The 21,412-nt window shown below is 47.8% G+C and overlaps 1 protein-coding gene across 1 annotated transcript in view; it reads right to left on the bottom strand.

The window, feature by feature from the left end:
• MTREX (Mtr4 exosome RNA helicase) overlaps nt 1-21,412 on the bottom strand; it is a 751,215-nt gene that overhangs the window by 65,599 nt on the left and 664,204 nt on the right. Inside the window, exon 20 of the mRNA XM_086960637.1 lies at nt 1,745-1,855. Within this exon, the coding sequence (XP_086816763.1) occupies nt 1,745-1,855 (111 nt within the window). The remainder of the gene's footprint in view (nt 1-1,744; nt 1,856-21,412) is intronic.

Raw genomic sequence — 21,412 nt, 5'->3', positions numbered from 1 at the left:
AGCCTGACTGCTCGAAGCCACAGCTACCCAAGGATGAGCTAAGTTTTGACAAATGAAACCTAACTGGTCCTAAGAATGGTAATTAAGTGAGGCCGCAATTTACAGATTAAGCCATGCAATCAGCTGCTTCTGTAATACCAAAGAGTCACTGGGGTGCAAAAAAGTTGCCCAGGACACTTTAATATGCACCAGGTGCTTTAAGAGCGGCATGGTTTGTGGAATAAATGTGGACCAATTTATCGCCTTTAATGCTCTACTGGTTTTCAGCAGAATCACACCAAAAAGCTGCTGTTTTCTGGCACAACACAAATGCCTTATCAAATAACAAATGCAGATTCCAAAATGAGACTTTTCAGTAGAGTAATCAGTGAATATAAAGCAATACTTTTGTTTGTAAATAAATGTTATTGTTATTCGCAAACAAAAGGAGCATCATGTATAATAACACACCAGGTCGTGTTATCGACATTGAACACAACATTAAATGACACTTTGAGCCCGATTCCAGCAGAGACGAATGGTACGTTCCTCAAGAGTGAGTTAATCCAAGTTTATCCTCTGGCGCAATACTATAAAAGAGAGTACATGTCTGGGAATTAGTCTGCCCTGCGGTCCTTCCGGCCCCCAGAACTCCAGAGCCACTGCCTGCGTAAACCATTGCAATTGTGCTGCCAGATGGTACCATTCAAAATCAGGGACCGCTAGGCCTCCCTCAGCCCTGGGACGCAGCATGGTGGTCAAAGCGACTCGTCGCCTGCCCGATCCCCAGATGAATCCTGTGGGCAAGGAACAAAGTTTCAGAAAAATCGACGCTGGGATCCATATCGGCAACGTGCGAAAAAACATACAATAGGCGAGGGAGCGCCACCATTTTCAGCAGAGCCACCCTCCCCGCCACCGAGAGAGGAAGGGTACGCCAAAACCCCATGTTACTCTGTAGACTCCTGATCGCCCTGTGCACATTGCCCTCCAACAGATCTAGTTGAGAGTGATAAATATGGGTGCCCAAAAACGGGAGACAGTGATGCTCCCAACGAAGGTTTCCGGTGATCTGGGGTGCATTTTCTCTGGGGGTCATTGGGAAGAGGCAGGACTTTCCCCAATTGACCTTCAGTCCCGAGAGTTGGCCAAAATTATGGAGCAGGAGTTTGGCTCCGTATAGTGAGTCATGTATATCCGCCAAGAACACCAGTAGATCGTCTACGTACAGAGAGATATACTGGGTCTCGCTCCTCAGCGTCAAACCTTCGTACGCCTGACCCATCCGAGCACGAGATGCTAAGGGCTCGATGGCCAGCGCAAGCAAGAGGGGAGACAGCGAACACCCCTGGCGCGTCCCGCGGCTCACCCGATACGCGGCTGATATTGTGGCTCCCGTTTTCACTCTAGCTGTAGCTGCATTATAGAGCAATGTAAGCCATTTAAAAAACCGGTCACCCAATTCAAATGCCTTCAAAACCCGAAATAAGTATGGCCATTCAACACTGTCGAAGGCCTTTTCAATGTCGATTGAAAGCACAGCAGCCTCCGGGAGCCCTTCGAAATCTTCCCCCATTATCCGAAGGAGCCGGCTTGAATATAAAGCAATACTTGACATCAAATGTATACAATCTGCTTTCTAAACAGGGTCTGGTGATATTTGAGACATGCAATTATGAAAATATAAGATAAACGTGAAATCAAATCACACAGTGATCCAACTAGTTTAGAGAGCCAAATGGGTAAAACTAAACAAGAAATGTACCTGAATTGATTTTAACACACTTTGCCGATTGTCAACAGGTCGGAGATCTTTGGGGATGTATAGCCGGACACTGCTAATAGAAGACAGAAGGTGTAACAAAACAGGAACAACCTAAACAAAAAAAACACAACCACAAATGTGAGTATGATTTAAAACATACTGTAAAATCTAGGAAGATGTTTGTAAAAGTTAACATTCTGAGACATGCCCATTTAGCAGTGCGCTTAAAAAAAAAAAATAAGAGCAAATTATAAAAGCATTCCAGGCTCGAAAACCAAATGAAAAAACACCTGGCAATAGCAAATTACATCATATGTATCCATCCATGCAAACTGTCGCAAAAGATAAATGAAAATCCCTTTATGGGGTTTTACTATTACGCCTTGATCTAAGCCGCCTTTCTCAAATGGATGGGAACTGTGAGGAACCACATGCAAGACTGGGAGAATCTTCTCAAAATACAGCAGTGATTTTAAAAGTTTCCATAGATCCAAAGTGCAAACTGCCATTGGCGCACCTAGGCCATGTTTTCTAAACGTGCACCCGAAACCACTTGCATCCAGTTACAAGATCTAACTTCTTGGGCCGTTTGAGGGCCCCTGAAGCTCAACGGCTCCTCGATGCTATCTAGCTGCTGTGGGACTCAGTCCTCCAGTGTGCCAATAAAGATGGAGGGACCGGCCTCCCAAATGCCATAAGGGCATCAGGATACTGCCGCAGCGCAGGACTACCTTCTTAGGCCGTCCGAGGCCCCCTGCACTTCTTTGGTTCGTTGCTGCTGCTGCCTACGTGGGGTGGGACCTGCTCCCCAAAGCGTGCTATAGAAGGAACGAGGTGGGCTGGCCTACCAAACGATGTAAAGGTGTCCGGACACTCCAGCATCGCGGGACGGGGGTGGATGCGACCGTGCAAGAGATTGGCCTGTCCGCACACGTCAGACGCTGGGCTGGGCCACACCCCTAAGCCTTTCTTTCCTGGACACCACGGTACTGTTTGAAGTAATAACTTTTGTACCCAGCATCAGGGGTTAAGCACCTCATAATAATATTGAATAACCCCACTTGTTAGTGTCTGTGTACAAATTGCACAAGTTACTTACCTTCGGTAACTGTATATCTGTAAGTAACAGTAGTTAGTGTTAGATTCCTTACCTTAGAATATCCCCATGCGTCAGATTGGATCCGTAAAGTTTTGCGTAGCAGTACCCCTGCGCGTCGGTAGGTGCCGTCTGCGGCTCCGCGTCCGTCGCCGGCATCGTGATCGCCGGGATGACGTCGTCGGAGCACTTAGACGCCACCCTCGCGCGCGGACGTCAGTTCTTGTACATAGCTTTCCACGCCAGGAACGCAGAGCCATGCCAGAGACCGACACTGGTGCCATGAAACTAGGGCCCTCAAAGGGAGATACCTTAACCCTAGATATCGGTTCACAGAACGGGGAGGATGGGTGGGGCGGTAAGGAATCTAACACTAACTACTGTTTCTTACAGATATATCGTTACCGGAGGTAAGTAACTTGTGCATCTGAAAGAAACAGGTTTGTGTTAGATTCCTTACCTTAGAATAGATACCCCAGCAATACCAACCCCGGTGGTGGGTCTGCGAACCAAGATCACACCAGAAAGTCATGGAGAACGAACGGCCGAAAAAGCCATCTCTCCGGACCTGGCTGTCCAGGCAGTAGTGCTTGGCAAACGTGTGCAGCAAGGCCCATGTAGGTGCCTGACAGATGTCCTGCAAGGAACTCCCCAACCCAGGGCAGTAGTAGCCGCCGTGCCAGAGTGGAATGGGCGCGAAGCTCAGATGACATCATCCCGGCGATCACGACGCCGACGCGTAGCCGCAGACGACGCCTAACGACGTGCAGGGGTACTGCTACGCAAAACAGTCCGGATCCAGTTGGACGCCTGGGGATATTCTAAGGTAAGGAATCTAACAATAACCTTTTCTTTCAGATGTACCTTTTTAATACATACGAAGATGGGTAAAAGAAAGGCAGAACAAGGCGGGGCAGAAGGAAAAGGGAAAAAGGAAAAAAAAGCACCCGAAAAACCACACCAAACACACTGGTAGTAACGGCATGCTCAACCGCATCGACAACCTGCTAATCGAATGCGCAGGTATTTTAGACACAAGTTCGTCCCATGTCCCAAGCTGCCACTTAACTAACACAAATACAAGCCTGAGCACATCGCCCATGATCACAAAAATGTTTACGTTATTTTAGGCCAAGAGCCCCGTAACATGTGTCCATGTACCTGAAAGGATCACGGAGGGAGATTTACGTTTACCTTCTGAATAAAGTCCCCAGGGCCCTTCTGACCCAGTGAGTACCTGCAGTAATAGAATTATCCCCCCCTAGACTTGAATGACGCTTCCAAGGACACTACTGAACATGCATTTACAATGCAATAGGTCTCGCATCATTAAAGTTTGAGCTATTGGCATTGTATATAACAATGTGTTGCATAAATTTGTTATGAAAGTCTGTATTGCTTTAGGAAGATTTTTTGGTAGCTGTTAGTTGTTGCTGAGGGTGGTGGTAGAAAGAGGCATGCGGTAGAATCAATATTCGTCAATCTCGGTATTCCGGAACACAGCATTTGGCGGTAGAAGTGAGTTCCTAACAAAACCTTTGGGCCAGCCATCTTTTGTCAACTGAAGCACAGTACACTTGTGTTTAAATGCACACTACCATTAGAAACCCTAGTTCTATCACAGAGTGCATCGGACTCGCAACTTCAAAAACGTGGTACAAAAAGCAACAGAAAAAAACAAGCCTGTTCGATCCAGCCGCAAAGGGCCACGTGCGCGTTCCATAATTCAATCAGGCCTCATCTAGATGGGGATTTGCAGCCCATGATCTGACACCTATTGATCACCTGTTAGTACGTGCCGGGCCTCTCAGCCTGACCCTGAAGGGCCGGAGAGAGATCCAATCAGCGTCCACTAATGGGATTGCTGCCTGGTGCATTAGAGGCTGTCTGAGTCTTTCTCCTCACAGCCCTGTCAACGCGCATTTGCTCATAACCCAATCATTTGTCAGCGCCCACAGAAGGCACTTACATCCTTTGTTTGCTTGGCGCATTAAAATGTGGAGTAGCGCCTTTCTCTATCAATCTAATGCACTCATTTATCGGCATCGTTACCTCGACGTTGAACCCACCAAGCTCTCGCAGAGCCTGCATGGGGGCCCTCATAGCAATATTCCAGTGTATAATCAGGGTCAAGGGTCCCTTTATATATTTTGTTTGGCACTGTTAATCTCGGTATGTTTTGTGGTTCTTCATGCTGATATCTATTCGTATTTTGTTTTCAATTCTTTAGAATTGTTAGGTGCCTGTCTCGGTCATTGTCTAGACTTCTTTCTGAGAGAATATAGGCAGAGTTTTCTTGACTTGGCTGAACAGGAACGATTTAGGGCATGCATGAAGGAGAGTGAAGTGAGACTTTCTCCGGGTGCTGATCAGTTGACGCTTGCTTCCCCCTCCGCGAGCACTGGCCAATGAGCGAAACCGAAACCTGCCGTGGGGCTGGACTTCCGTCTTGTGAAGCCCGCGCCCACGGAGTGCCTGGCCAGAGGAGCAGTGGTGACGCGGGGCTCCGATGCCTGAGGTAGAGCCCTGCGGAGGCTGCAGAGTCCGGAGTGGCGCCGAGGTGGTGGGTGGGGAGGAGTGTCTGTATGTGCGCGCTTGTGTGTGGGGGGGGGGGGTGGGGAAGTGTGGTGTATGTATGTATGTATATCTGTATGTCTGTATGTATGTATGTGCGCGTGTGTGTGTGTGTGTGCGCGGCGGGGGGGTCTCTGTGTGCGTGTATGTGCTCGCATGTATGTGCGCTCGTGTGTGTGTGTATGTGTGTCTGCTTACAAGGAGCTAAAAAGGAGACAGTGAACGTGCACGCGACCTGATCCGTGCGTGCCAGTCTCTTGTCTCCTCTTTTAGTCCTTGTAAGCAGAACCGCCGACAATAGGCTCTCTTGCGACAGCAGGGTTTTGCCCTGCATTGCAGTGCGAGACATAACCAGCAAGGGCTGGGGCTCCGGCATTGCCAGCAAAGGACCCCAGTACCACAATTCCAGCGCTGGTCTGCTTATCAGCGCCCTCAGAGCTAAAGTGGTTGCTCTGAGGTCCATGATATGTGACCCTACAGGATTGAAGAAACAACTGCTAGAGAGTAGTCACAGAGTGTGCATACATAGAAAGGGCCCACCTATTACGGCTAGCAAACACAAGCATGAGGTATTACACATCTCACCATCTTAAGGGCATTGGGAGTCCCTCTGCGCTCTACACAGAACAAAGTCCAATTACACAGCCAAGGGGCCCGATCATAGAGCAAATGCTAGGAGCTTCCTCAACGATAACTTTATCCCGAACCTTAGACCAGGTGGGGGCAAATCTAGCATGATCAGATAAAACCAGCCTCTGGGGGCAGATTTTGTAAAGGCAGCAAGCCATCAGGCTCCATCTCAGGAGTTACTCATGACACCATATTCCCGATAAATCTACAAGATAAATGTACCAAAAATATTAGCCCAGAAGCGGCACAAGGGACAAGGTTCATTGAGGAACAAAGCGATACACTGGATTAGTCATGTGAGAGGGTGCAGATCCCTAATAAGAGAATACTTTAAAGGTAAGAAGATATGAGCCTCCTGACTCTTCCACTGACTGTATAGAACTTTTTATAAAAGATGGAGGAATGGTTGAAAATGTGTTAGCCCTTGACATCAGAACATGCCCACCTGCAACGTCCAAAATCCAATTCAAATGATACCCACTGGACAACCAGTTGGCACCTCTCCATGACCAATAAATTGCTTGAGTGCAGACTCATCCTTGGAGGGTAAATGATAGACTCCAGAACATAGATCCCCAGGCCGACAAGTACTCCCCCAGTGAACCATCGAAGTCCTTCCCCCGCCCACCACTGGATGATAGATTGGCACCAAGCATTGGAAGCGAGGAAGGAGTGGACTGTTCAGTCATTAGCAGAAGAGCATACAAACAGACTCCGGGGTTCCAATTAGGTGCCAACTCGCTAGATAAGAACGCACCTGTCGTATCTACCACCAGAAATCCTGAAAGCCCAAGCACTGCTGTGCACATTAGTTCAGGAGTTGTCCCAAAACTTACGTTAGTTTCCTGGAATGTGGTAGGGTTAAGGAGTAAACTGTGCCTTTATAGAATGCTTCAATATTTGCTTACTACAGGAAACCTGAAGCATATCCTCAATATACAAGGTGAGGTATGTTTGTTACTGTCTCCCAGCTGTTGTAAAAAAAAATTAGGTTGTCCAGCAGGGGGACTGATTATATGGATCAAAATAGCCCTTGGTGCAAAATTACACTCCTTCACTCAGAAAACCTGGATATTTTGAGGCTATGTCTCAAGGGCCGCTCTAGTAAAACCATTTATATCTACAACATATATGCCAGAGGAACAAGCGGAGGCAGACCATCAGCCGCAATCCAACAACTTGAGTAGATGATAGACGTGAGCACCATATCAATCCTATTGTTAATAGCGGGTGATCTCAAGGTCACATTCAAACCTCTAGGTAGAAATGATGTAATTGCGACAAACAAGGAGGATACCATGTGGTCTGTGCCCCCACTAGATCACCCCCCAGTTAAGAAATGGCCCCAGGATGTGCTCAAAGTAAAATCCCTGATAAAGAGTTAGAGTTAAGAGCAGCACATGTTATGACAAAATCAGACAGAATGGATGCTAATACTTATAACAGGTCAAATATTCTGAGTTGAATTGACTATATTGTGCTAGATCTGAGGCTCTGGCGCAGTGTCATCACAAAAACCATGGGTGTGACCACTGAGAGTGGCTGCAACCCGCTCTGCTTAAATATATCAGTTTGGGGAGGCAGAAGCAATCAGACCATTGTTCAACAGGTAAGGAGGGAAGTTTACCAAGCTAACTACAACCGCTGCCTTAAGTGGCACATGATAATCACAGGCAAGCTTTCCAGTATGCATCAGGATCGGGTTGGTTGGTACGACAGTTACAGTCTCTGCTTGAGAAGCCAGGAGGGTTAGTGGAAGTCAACAATGCCCATTCACACTTTTTCAAGCAATTGGGCTCTTACTTCACTGTATCTGGACATTACACAAATCCCAGGCACAAAAACCGGGATCAAAAAACATGGTTCAACAAAATGTAGAACCTCCAGAATTCAACTAGCCAAAGCAATAAAATCCAATGATTACAGCGAAGAACTAGAAATTAGCCCTTCAAAAAGAAACTACAACGAAGATTTACAAATTAGCCCTCCGGAAAGGAAAAAAGAGGGTGGGATGAATTCCGATGACAGTGACATGCTGGCCTCCTTGGCATATGCTCCGAAGCACCCTCAGATTATCGCCAGTGACTATTTCTCCCTGAGTCATATCGAGGCCTCTCTCGGCCTAACTATTCAGGCGAAAGCTCTAGGTCCCGATGGTATACCAGGGTCCTGGAGGGGGCAGAGGTGCTCCCCGGATTCAAAAAAGGTGACTGAGACCTACCATGTAACTACAGGCCTATCAGCTTAATACACTCCATTCAAAAAGTATTCTGCCCGGCTCTTTTATAAAAGATCTAGGCATGGGCTGAAAATTCTTTAAAACCTTACAAGCAGGATTTAGAGAAAAGACGGGGACAATAGACCAGGTGTTACACCTTCTCCTATTGTACTGGAAAATGGTGGTCATTGCCCGTGGCACCCTGTATATAAGCTTTTATGGACCTAAAGACAGCCTTTGACTTAGTCCCCAGAAATAACCTGTGGCAAGTTCTCAAAAACATGGGGACTCGGAGCAAATGACTCAATTTGGTTATACGAATCCACAAAGCCATCTTAGCCCAGGCGAGGTGGGGATCACAGGGGCAACTCACAGACCTAATCCCTGTCAGCAGGGGAGTAGGTCAAAGGTGTGCACTGGTGCCCATTCTCTTTTCCCTATACAAGAATGATGTAGTACAATTTTTATCTCAGGAACCTGCTTATGCTCCAACTCTAGGCTTAATTAGGTAGTGACCTTATTGTTCACAGATGACAACCTACAGGTGTCTAAAACTCTGCGGGGTTAAAGTTACTTTTTAATGAATTCCAAGACTTTGGCAACATGCGGGGTTTAGAGATAAATACGTCAAAAACAAAATGTACGACTCTAAATTCCAACAAATCTTTTAGGGGATGGCCAACCCTAGGAGGGGCATCGCTGGAGAGAGTTAGTACCTTCGACTAGCTTGGGGTAAGGATATTGAGGAGAATATATTTTGGAAACCCCACAACGAAAATGGCTTTGAAACATAAGCAGATAATAAGGGCATTGGGGAAAGAACACTGCACCTCCTCGAGTATACCTGTTGCAGAGGCCCCTGCAAGTCTTTGACTCAAAAGCAGTTATTTCTGCCTTGTACGGGTCTGAATTGTGGAGTTTTGACAAAATAGAGGAGCTCAGCAGACCAGAGCATACATTTCTTAGAAACCAGACTATGCTACCCCACCTCTTAAGGCTAAATATGGGAAGATCATATATTATTGGTATAGCCAAGCTTTGTCCACTATTGTTCTGGATTAGAATGAAGTCTATACTGGAATGTCTCTGTACGCCAACGCCCTGGTGGAAGTAACCCACCGGGAGAGTTACAACAAGTTTGGCTTGGTAGGCAACATAAGGTGCCAATTATCAGACATAGGGCTACAGGAAGTCTGTGAAAACAATGACCCACCTTTGTTCCACCAATAAAGTTTAGTGAAGAGATGCTATTGGGATGCCCAAGTAGAACACTGCAGATCCTCTTGGAGGGGGGGGGGGATGCAAAAGAATTTCAATATGAATTCACGTCTCCCAACGAGTTTAAGATAGGACTGTTTTGACCTGTTAATTTTAAATTAACTGAGGCCGGCCGCTTTTTGGAATGCAGAACAAAGATCTCAAGGGTATTTTTAATCCGAACAATCTGGAAATAAGATTATACCATACTTGCATAAATGTACCACTTGTTTTGCAAGGCACATAAATCCCTATAGCTGATCTGCTTTTTAACTTCCCGCCTAAGGTAGTAACTGTCAAATTTTAATAAATCAAATGAGTTAATTCATTACAAATGGATTCTTCTTTGCATGTGTACTGAGAATGTGGAAACTATTATGGTATGCAAGCCAAAATAAAGTATTTTGAGTGAATGAGTGACAGAATCTTAGTTGCACAATGTTGCAAAAGTCACTGTCCTACAATTGCCCCGAATGGGAGCATATGTTTGAAAGGCAACAAACCCTACATTTGATCTGTTGGAATAAACATGAGCTCTCTGAAAAAATAAATCCCTTCTCCATTCCCAGGGGTAAGAGCTAAACTGAATACATCAGATGTTAGATAATCTGAAAAGTCTTGTGTTTCTTCTTGATGAAGGTTTAGTTCTTAAGAACCCTCTAAATAAAAACAGACCATCAATAAACCAGTAGACCAAACTGCAACTTGTAGTTTGAAAGATACAATCTGAACTTCTAGAATGAAAGCAAGTCTTCAAAAAACATTAAGCTTAAGCTTAAACGGCTCTTCCATTATGGCGGGGGAGCGTTCCCCAATAGGGGGAAACTGTCTGTCCCGCTATAATGCGCGTCATAAACTCCTCCCTGGCGGCGGGGGTGGTGCCTCCTACCTGGAAGTTGGCAACAGTCAAGGCCCTTTTGTAAAAAACATCCTGGACCCTGAAGACCTAGCCAACTATAGGCCCATTTCGTTGTTTCCTGGGCTTGGCAAAATAGCAGAAAAACATGTTAACCAGGTACTATCCTGATTTGTAGACACCATGGGAGCCCTCCACCCTACCCAGACGGGATTCACAGCTAAGCAAGGGACGGAAACTGCTTTGGTGGCGGAAGCGACCAAGAGCATTGTGGATGCCAGCGGCTGCACTGCGGTGGTCCTATTGGACCTCCGCGCAGCCTTCGATGCAGTAAATTACCCCCTCCTGTTACACCGCCTGCGCCAAGTGGGAGTTTCCGGAATGGCCCTCAAATGGCTCCAGTCCTTTCTGTCTGAGAGATTTTTCTCAGTCTTTGAGGATGAGGTGTCATCTGAACAACTTCCACTGCACCACGGTGTTCCCCAGGGATCCTCACTTAGCCCTACCTTGTTGAACATCTATATGAGACCACTTGCTGAGGTGGTTCTTCCCTGGGGAATTCAGCTTGTCACCTACACAGACGATACACAGTTGGTTATCTCCCTGGCGAGGGATGACGCCACCGACCAGGGGACTAACAATCTGACCCCTTGTCTCACCAAGGTCTTGGATTGGATGACCGCCTCATTCCTCAACCTAAATGGGTCCAAAACCGACATCATTCTGGTGGGTTGTAAAGCCCCCATCAACCTCGATCCGTGGTGGACAAACCATCTGGGCCCCCCTCCCACCCCAAAGAACCAAATAAAGAGCCTGGGGGTTTGGCTTGATTCCACCTTGGGATTTCAAGTTCAGGCCAAAAAAGTTGATGTGACCTGCTACGGTCTGCTTAGGGTCCTCAGGAAGGTCTTGACTCTTCTTCCCTTTGAGGCCAGACGCGTGCTGGTCCAGTCGTTGATTCTTTCTCGGCTGGACTATGTGAGAAGTTGGCCCGATATGCAACGTTCGCTATTCTAGCGACCGCTATGTATCGTTCCAACGACCCTTATGGTGTTTAGTTGTAAGTCAACCTATAGACCAGCTATCCTAGTAGCGTGGATACGAGCAGTCTAAGGCTAAAGACTCGAGAGGGCGCCTTAAGCCAGCTGTTTACCACACATGTACCCCTTGAACACCCAGTGAAAGGACACCACACAAGTGTTATGAAAATAAACAATATATTTATTAAGAATCACAACAGCCCTGTACTCTTTATGAGGACAGGGTACTAAGCACAAACCAAATCTCTTTAGCAAATACTTCAAGTGCACAGTTTAAAACAAGTGCCCGAGGACACGGAAAGGTTAAGGCAAGTCGGAAGCGAGGGACTCGGGACCCTAGAGTAAGGAGGCTATGCAGGCACCGAAATGCTGAGTTACCTAGCCACGAGGGCTGCGGCTGCACAAGTCTTACAGGCGTCGGGGTCTTCGCTGACGAGCCAGGAGCCGGGAGAAAAGGAGTTGCTGGCCGGCGACCAGTGATGAATAGTTCGTAGAGATCCAAGCCTGGATCGGAGATTGATGGAACCTGAAAGCAGAGGGGACCAAGTTCGTACTACTAGCCAGTAGTCAGAGGGTGCCAGGAAGGCACCAGTTGGCCGTCACCTCGACCAGGTGAGTGGGCGACGCTAGGCTCTGCAGTCTCACGGACCAGGAGGCGTTGTCGGCGACCACGGTGGAGGTGCGAGCTGTCCCACGAAGGATGGCGCTGTTGGCGTCTTGAGTGGACCAGGAGGGTCCGGGGTGCTTCTCGAAAAGATGGAAGCAAGGGCCAGTCTGGAGCAACCAGACCAGCAGTGATGATTCTCGGATGTCGTCACAGAAGGGCACAAGCCAGCGGCTAGTGACCAGACAACGTGCTGAGCAGCGAGCAGAAGGGCCCCACGCAGATCGTGGAGATGCTGGGAGACTGCACTTCGGTGCTGGAGCGGGTCGGGGCTTCTCGGACCCCAGAGCACTCACCAGAGAGTTACCTCGATGGTCGTGCTGGTTTTTAAGAGCGTGCAGGTTCTGATGATGGCCGGTCCCTCGAGGTCTCGTCGCACCCACAGGTCACAGCTGAGCTGATGACGTGGGTAGAGGTCAGAGGTGCCAGGGAAGCTGGTTCTCGTCGAGCTGGGCCGTCGGATTCCTTGAGGAAGGACTTACAGCAAACCGCAGAGTTCTTAGATGGTGCCCGCTGATGCAGGGTGACTACTCCTTAGCCACAAGGGAGAAATCTTGAGAAGAGTCTTGAAGTCCTTTCGTAGAAAGTATTCTTGATTCAAAGATGATCTAATTTGGAAGGGTCCCCGCTCCGGCCTTTATCCTAAAGAAAGGGGTGGGTACATGACTAGGTCCTGCCCTAAGGGTGGGACCAGGAAGGGGGGTAGTTACACCCCTCTCCCCTGCCGGACTTTCCCCAGGCCAGGGCTGTCGCCCCTGGAACTGGTTCTAACCGGCAGATGCGTAGTGAGCACCGGGGTGCCACCCCGCAGCCACCTTCTCGCAAAAGCCCTACCTACCCAGAATACACAAACCCTGTCTGGGACGGTGCGAACACCGCCCTCGACAGGAAACCCTTTGTCCAAGTGCTCCTCGCTGGAAGGACTCCCAGCAGCAGGAGGTCAGACTCGTGTCTGTGGTGGCAGCATCCATTTTGTGGAGCTGAGGCTTTCGTTAACTTTAACCGGGGTTCACAGTTACGTACATGTCGTGTCCCTCTAGAAGGGCGGGATGCTAACCTCGTCGCCAGGGTTGGTGAGAGGGCAGCACCCCGATTCGTATGACACCTTACTCGACATGTCTTGATAACGCGGCACCGAAGTTACCGATGTGGTACGCGTTATCATGGAACAGCCATTGGGTCTTTTCTCCGCAAGCTGCAACCGGCTCGGCTCGGGCCAGAACACAGTTCACGCGAGCCCATGCACTCTGCCTTCAGGATTGTCAAGGCCTGCCATAGGAGTGACTGATAGGAACTCGGGTGTCCATTGGAGGGTTAGATATAGAGCTACTATATCTAAAGCAAAGGGTGATTACACGACTTCGCCCCAGCTGTCATGCAGCCAGTTGTGTCAAATTTAGGAGGCCAGCCAGGGGTGGCACAATACATGCTGCAGCCCCTGGTGGCCCTGGGTACACCTATGCCCTGAGTTACAGGGTCTGATAAGGTGGCCCAGTACCAATTGGTAAATGCACCTAGGGTACATCTCGTAATTTAGAAAGAGAACAGCCAGGCTGTGGGTCTGATTGGCAGGCCCGCAGCCAGAGAAAGTCGTAAACCAGTGAAACAAAAGCAAAAAATCTGGGTGATCATAGGATTGCAGACCCTACTCTCCTACATGACCCCCCCCCAAACGTCGGAACAACTAGCTAACCTTGACCAGGTGAGTCTTCTTGTTCTAAGTGGAAATATCTGGAGAGCCCATCGGCATTGCCATGATCAGTACCAGGTCTATGTTCCACTGTGAAGTCCATCCCCTGTAGGGAAATGGACCACCTAAGCAGTTTGGGGTTTTCACCCTTCATCTGATTTAGCCACAAGAGGGGCTTATGGTCGGTCTGAATCTTGAAGTGAGTGCCAAACAAGTATGGCCTCAGCTTCTTCAGGGCCCAAACCACAGCAAAGGCCTCCCTCTCAATAGCTGACCAATTCTTCTCTCTAGGGGTCAGCCATCTGCTTATAAAAGCAATGGGCTGGTCTTGACCATCAAAATTCAGTTGAGAAAGAACAGCTCCCACACCCAACTCAGAAGCATCTGTTTGGACAATGAATGGTTTGGAGTAGTCCGGACTCTTGAGGATAGGCGCCGTGCACATGGCCTGCTTTAGGTCATCGAATGCTTTTTGACAGCTCGCTGTCCACTGAACCTTTTTTGGCATTTTCTTACTTGTCAGTTCATTTAATGGTGTCACGATGGAACCATAGTTCCTGACAAACTTCCTGTAGTAACCAGTCAGGCCCAAGAAAGCTCGAACCTGAGTCTGGGTGGTTGGAGGAGCCCAGTCCCTGATTGACTGTATCTTGCTCTCCAGTGGCTGAACCTGACCTCCACCTACAAGGTGGCCCAGGTATACAACCTGTGTCTGCCCTATCTGGCACTTGGTGGCCTTGATAGTGAGACCTGCTGCTTGCAGTGCCTCTAACGTCTTCCGCAGGTGGACCAGGTGATCCTCCCAGGTGGAGCTAAAGACAGCAATATCGTCAAGATACGCCGCACAGAAGTCATCCAGCCCAGTAAGGACGTGATTCACCAACCGTTGGAAGGTGGCAGGTGCATTTTTCAGACCAAAGGGCATCACCACGAACTGATAATGCCCACCAGGGGTTGAAAATGCGGTTTTAGGCTTGGCGTCCTCAGCTAACCTGATTTGCCAATACCCAGCTGTCAGGTCAAACGTACTTAAGTAGTTGGCCGAAGCCAATCTATCGATAAGCTCGTCTGCCCTTGGTATTGGGTGGGCGTCAGTCTTAGTGACTGCATTGAGACCCCTGTAGTCTACGCAAAACCTCATCTCTCTCTTACCACCCTGGGTGTGAGGTTTCGGCACTAGAACTACGGGACTAGCCCAAGGGCTATCCGAGGGTTCAATGACTCCCAGCTCCAACATTTTCTGCACTTCACTTTTGATGCAGTCTCTAACGTGATCAGGCTGCCTGTAGATTTTACTCTTTACGGGCAAGCTGTCACCAGTGTCGACCTCATGGGTGCACCAATCGGTCTGACTGGGTGTCAGAGAAAACAGATGTCGGAACGACTGAAGAACCTGTTTACAGTCGCTCTGCTGATGTTCGGAGAGGCTGCCACAAAAGACAACACCATCTACCGAGCCATCGTCAGGATTCTGAGAGAGCAGGTCGGGGAGAGGGTCACTCTCCTCTTCCTGTCCCTCATCTAGGGCCATGAGCAAACTCATGTCCTTCCTGTCGACATATGCTTTTAGCCTGTTGACATGAAGCACCCTGTGGGGGCTCCGGGGAGTTCCCAGGTCGACCAGGTAGGTGACCTCTCCCTTTTTCTCCAGGATGGTGTGAGGCCCGGACCATTTGTCCTTGAGTGCTGCTGGGGCCACTGGCTCCAACACCCACACCTTCTGTCCGGGCCGGTAAACAGTCAAGACAGCCTTTTGGTCATGCCAAGCTTTTTGGAGTTCTTGGCTGGCCTTAAGGTTTTCGGATGCCTTCTCCATGTATTCAGCCATCCGCGAGCGGAGGCCGAGCACATAGTCCACTATGTTGGTTGCAGGCTTTTTGAGAGGTCTCTCCCATCCTTCCTTCACCAAACACAGGGGTCCTCTTACAGGATGTCCGTACAAAAGTTCAAAAGGGCTGTAGCCAACCCCCTTCTGTGGGACTTCTCTGTAGGCGAACAAGAGGCAGGGGATCAGGACGTCCCATCTACGCCGAAGCTTTTCCGGTAGTCCATGAATCATCCCTTTTAGGGTCCTGTTGAATCTCTCAACAAGCCCATTGCATTGTGGATGATAGGGCGTAGTGAACTTGTAGTTGACACCACATTCCTTCCACATAGCAGTTAAGTAGCTCGACATAAAGTTTGCACCTCTGTCGGAGACGACCTCCTTAGGGAAGCCCACTCTGGAGAATACTCCAACTAGGGCTCTTGCCACAACAGGTGCTGTAGTGGTCCTAAGGGGAATAGCTTCAGGATACCTGGTGGCATGATCCACTACCACCAGTATAAACTTGTGCCCTGATGCTGTCGGTGGTTCCATGGGACCGACGATGTCGATCCCCACCCGTTCAAAGGGCACCCCCACCACAGGCATTGGTATAAGGGGGGCCTTTGTCGTGCCACCTGACTTACCACTGGCTTGGCAAGTGACACAGGAGCGGCAAAACTCCTTGGTATCTTCGTTCATGTGAGGCCAGTGAAAGTGCGAGACAAGCCTGTCCCACGTTTTCGTCTGGCCTAAGTGACCTGCTAAGGGAATCTCGTGGGCCAAGGTAAGTAGGAAACCACGCTGAGACAAGGGGACGACCAGCCTCCTGGTCATGCCAGGCTTGGGGTCTCTTGACTCAGTGTACAGGAGTCCATCTTCCCAGTATACCTTGTGGGTACCTGTGGCGTTCCCAGCAGCCTCAGCAGCAGCCTGCTGTCTGAGGGGTTCAAGAGAAGGGCAGTCTAACTGGTCCTTCCCCAGGTCTTCCCTCGAGGGTCCCCCTGAGCCCAAGAATTCAACTTGATCAAGTTCGAACTCCCTAGGCTCAGTTTCCCTCAATTCCTGTAGGTCAGCCTCCTCCGAGACTTGATCCTCGACCTGGGGCAAGGGGGAAGGCGCAGCCTTAACCCTACTGCTCTTTTTCTTGGGAGGTGTCTGGTCCGTTGTTCCAGGATCCAGCACCTGTTCAGTGGGGCATTTCCTGACCTGTGACCTGGTCACAGCAAACACATGTGCTGGCAAACCTAACATTTCCATGTGAGTCCGGTGCTCCACTTCTGACCATTGTGACGACTCCAAATCATTGCCCAACAAACAATCCACTGGGAGGTCTGGACTAACTACAACCTTCTTTTGGCCAGTTACCCCTCCCCAGGAGAAAGCTACAATTGCCATACTGTGATTGGTAGTGATATTGCTTGCATTGGTCACCAGGAATTCTGTACCTGGCATGATCTGTCCAGGGTCCACAAAGTTAGGCGTCACCATGGTGACGCTGGCACAAGTGTCCCTATAGGCCTGAGCCATCTTTCCATTTATGAAAGGCGTCTGTCGGTATTTGCCCAGCGTATTGGGGCTTACGTCAGGGGACACGTCCACGTCCCCTGTACTGACAAGGACAGCCTGAGTGAGTGTGCCAACTAAGTTGTCACGCCCCTCAGAACCCAGGGTTAACCCTACTAAACCCTTGGGAGGTGCACTACCACTGCTGACTGTACTAGGGGGCACAGGTGCCTTAGGGGCTGCAGTGGCAGGAGGCTGCCCTCCTCCTTTCTTGGTGCACTCACTAAACCAGTGAGATTTACTTTTACAGTACTGGCACCATCGTTTGGATTGGCCTTCTTTCTTCTTTTGGGGAGCCTGACCCCCACCCTCTTTGGGTTGTTGGGGACCTGTCGAAGACTTCTGGTCATTTTGTTCCCCCTTAGAATCTTTACCCTTCTGGTCTGCTTTCTTCTGACCACCTTGATTCTGGCCCTGGTTCTGTTTAACTCTCGTACGAACCCATTTGTCTGCCTTCTGTCCCAATTCTTGGGGAGAGGTCAGATCCGAGTCGACAAGATGCTGATGCAACAACTGGTTCTGACAATTGTTTAAAATTTGTTCTCTCATCATCAAATTGTACAATCCTTTGTAATCAGTAACCTTACTGCCCAGCAACCAGCCCTCAAAAGCCTTAGTGGCACAATCGACAAAATCAGACCAGTCTTGAGCCTGCGTTTTCTGGGTATCCCTGAACAGCACCCTGTACTGCTCAGTGGTTAGGCCGAACCCTTCAACGAGTGTATTCTTCAAGACTTGGTAATTGTTAGCGTCCTCTACCCTTGTGGTGAGGAGCTTGTCTCTTCCTTTACCTTCAAAGGAGAGCCACAAGATAGCTGCCCACTGACTCTGGGGAACACCTTGCACAGTGCAGGCCCTCTCCAAAGCAGTAATCCATTTGTGGATGTCGTCCCCTTGTTTAAAGGGGGGCACTATCTTCCCAAGGTGTTTCGTATCGAGCCAGATGGTGTTGACGCCTTGTTGACGCTTACAGAGTGATAGAGTACTAGAGCATTTCAGCTAAATTATTGTACAGAGAAGAACTCTCAATTATTCCATGTAACATAGCTGCAAAATTGCATACCATCCCATATGTAAAAATTAACCTAATGTACCACAACTAAAACAGAATGTGCTAATTTAGTTTTCCACCAAAGGTGTAAGTAGACAGACCCCTGTGTCCTCTATTTTCGTCCCCCGCCTAGCATGTTAAAAAAACACATTCATTTTGATGACATTATTCATGACCTCAAACCACTCTTTGCACACCATCCTTCCACTACTCGTTCCACATTTACTAACCCACCCCAATAGACTCCTCCTCCTTCCTACACCCCTTACCTCAAGGCCGTAAAACGAATTCCAGCATGACATTATACCTTTTTACCTGTGCAAATTGTGCTTCAACCTAAAAGTAGGTGGTATGCATTGTCTTGTTTTTATTTTAGTACTTCTGTTTTTTACAATGTATTACAGCTGGCATTTTCTGCCTTTTAATGAGGTGACAAAAGTCTTCCTTCATAGGTGTTCTCGTTTACACTTAGCTTATGAATCCATTTTGACAGTTTTCCTACATGACGTCAGATGGTTTTGCTTACATGGATCCCACACTGTCAAAATGGCTGCCCCTAGCTACATAATCTCACATTCCTGGTCTGCTGAATCAGCTCTGCTAGCACAGTGTGCTACTTTGTATATTGATGTTCCAAGATCATTTTCTGACTTATGCGCTGCATAAATCCTGCATAATGTTTTTAAATGAACCGCTAATTGGTTTAGAGTGCACATTTAGACCATTATCATCCTTGGCTAAGCGAAATAGAAGAGTAGCAGAGATTTCAAACCTGTATTTTTCCAGCAATAAACTTAGAAAAAACACATTGGTAGATTAGGACCATTTGCTAAAAGTTTATACATGCACCTTAATTAAACAAATCTGTTGTGCTTGAAAAGCGGCATATTACAATCCCTTTCCATTGTTGGCAGAAAGTGAGTTTGGTGTATGTGCCTCTAAAGAGGAGAATCTGACTGGGCTACCATGGAAACAGACCATAAGATTTAAATAGTCATCTGCGCTCATCAAGATTTCCATTGGAGTAGGACGCGTGTGCCATTCTGCAGCCCCTCACTTGTGCAACTCCCCGCTCCGAATGGATGTGGCTGCCACAGTTATTTATCACCTCAAAGCATGACACCCTAAAGTTTGCATCTAAGGGTGGGCTCTTATCTTGTGCTTTCAAGAAGGGATTGTTTTTCTTTCAATATGTTTAGCTATAAAGGCATTCGCAGAACGTGCTTTCTTTTTCCTTATTTAGATCAGAATTTTTGTTTGGTTTATGTGAGTGAAAGCCATTAAACATTCTATTTTCATGACAGAGGACTGTGTGCAATGTTCTATTGCTCTTCCCTAGACTCTAAGCTGCCATCCCAGAGAATTGTGTGACTTGTGATCCACAAGCAACAACACGTCATACAGGAGCTTTGATTGAGTAATAAAATCCCCATGATTCAAAGAGATTTGCTAGCTATAGCCTTTCTACATGTGTTACCACAATATGCAAGGAGCGAGGCAGGGTGGGCCTATTACCATTTCTATTGCAGGTTTTAGGTGAGGTGCTGCGTATTTGCAATGCAATAGGTCTCGCAATGCTAAAGGTTTGAGCGTTGAGAGTTTGGCGTTGCATTATTATTAGTGAATAGTTCAAACTTTCAGTAATGTGAGACCTACTGCATTGCAAATACTTTTAAATAAAGACAGGAAACACATTGTTTTCTGTCTGTATCTGTAAAAATCAGTAAATACTGAAAACTAGAACCCTTGCTCTTGATATGACCGGCGCTCGCAATGTATAAAGACCCTGACAGTCCATTGATAATTAGAGCATTTTGCTACTGCCAAGCAATGCTGTAAAACATTAGAATAATATTGAAGACTAATTTCAATCCATTGGAAGAAACAGCATACTTCGAAGAGCTTAAACGCTACATGATAAATCAAAGAAAGCTGTATCTGTATACTATATTTGGCTACTGAGTCTGAAGGTAACTCCCCTTGAGGATTTTTTAAGATTGTGAAAGATCTGTTTTCACCTGCATCCATTTCCCTACTCTTTTCTCCTTTTGCTGACTTCTGGTTTTTCGCCTATGTAGCCTGAACTGACCACAGAGTATGCTTGTACAATTATGTTGGAATCCCTTAGAGTCTTGCCCTGAACATATAGTCAGCTTGGGAGTGCAAGCATGTGTCAACTCTCCAATCCCTATTTAATGTTTCTCTTACCTTTACCTCAATGTCCCATGTCAGGAAAGAAGCCATGGTAGTCCCTCAAATGAAAAAGCTGTCGCAGTTCCTTTGCTCTTCAATGACTTTTGTCCCATCTTGCTTCGTCCCTTCCCTTTTCTTCCAAGATGTTAGAAACAGAGGTTAATATTTAATTAGCCAATTTTATTGAAAGGATTACTTACCAAGTAAGCATCTGTTCTTCGTGTGTCGAGCTGTAGATTCACATGCTTTGCATACTCCTGCCATCTAGTGTTGGGTCCGGATGTTTGCAAGTTGTTTTTTTGGAAGAAGTCTTTCCTAGTCACAAGGTAAGGTGGTTCCTCCTTTAAGTGACAGTGTGCATGGTCATCAACTCTAGATTGTTTTACAGCAAGGGGGTGAGAATGGAGTAAGTAAGTGTAGTAAAGAGATGTCCATGCATATGAATGTATAATGAAGAACTGCAACAACTACAGGTACATGGGGAGGCGGGTGAGCGCATGTGAATCTACCAGCTCTACATGGCAAGAACAGATGCTTACTGGGTAAGTAACAATCCGTACGAGGCATGTGTGCTGTAGATACACATACTTTGCATAAACTACAAAGTAGTATACTCCAAAAGCGGTGGCTAACCTGTAGATGTTGCAGTTATTTGAAATGGTGTTTTAAGTAAATGTAAATGTATTGGCATTTATATAGCGCACTACTTACCCGTAGGGTCCCAAGGCGCTTCGACCGCTGCGAAACCCTTCCTGGCTTCCCTGAGACATGGTCCCTTAATGGGTATCTCCAGGGTGAGACCAGGCATCCCCGGCGGTCTGGTGGGGCCGTTAATGAAGATGAGGCAAGCTAATGCCCAGAGTTGCCGAGTGGGATCGCTGATCAGAGTGGGCACCGAGGCGAGAGAATTATTGAGTCCGCTGACCCTGGTCCAGAAACCTGCCGCGCCGGGAATCGAACCCTGGTCCCGGGCCGTCCTCTGCTCTCGGTTCTGCCGCCTCTAACCAGTGAGCCACACTACTTCAAGTA

Source organism: Lissotriton vulgaris, chromosome 3_1, assembly GCF_964263255.1.
Source record: "Lissotriton vulgaris chromosome 3_1, aLisVul1.2, whole genome shotgun sequence".
NCBI lineage: Eukaryota > Metazoa > Chordata > Amphibia > Caudata > Salamandridae > Lissotriton > Lissotriton vulgaris.
Note: the sequence above shows the minus strand (reverse complement) of the source record. Positions and strands in the feature narration are given on the sequence as shown.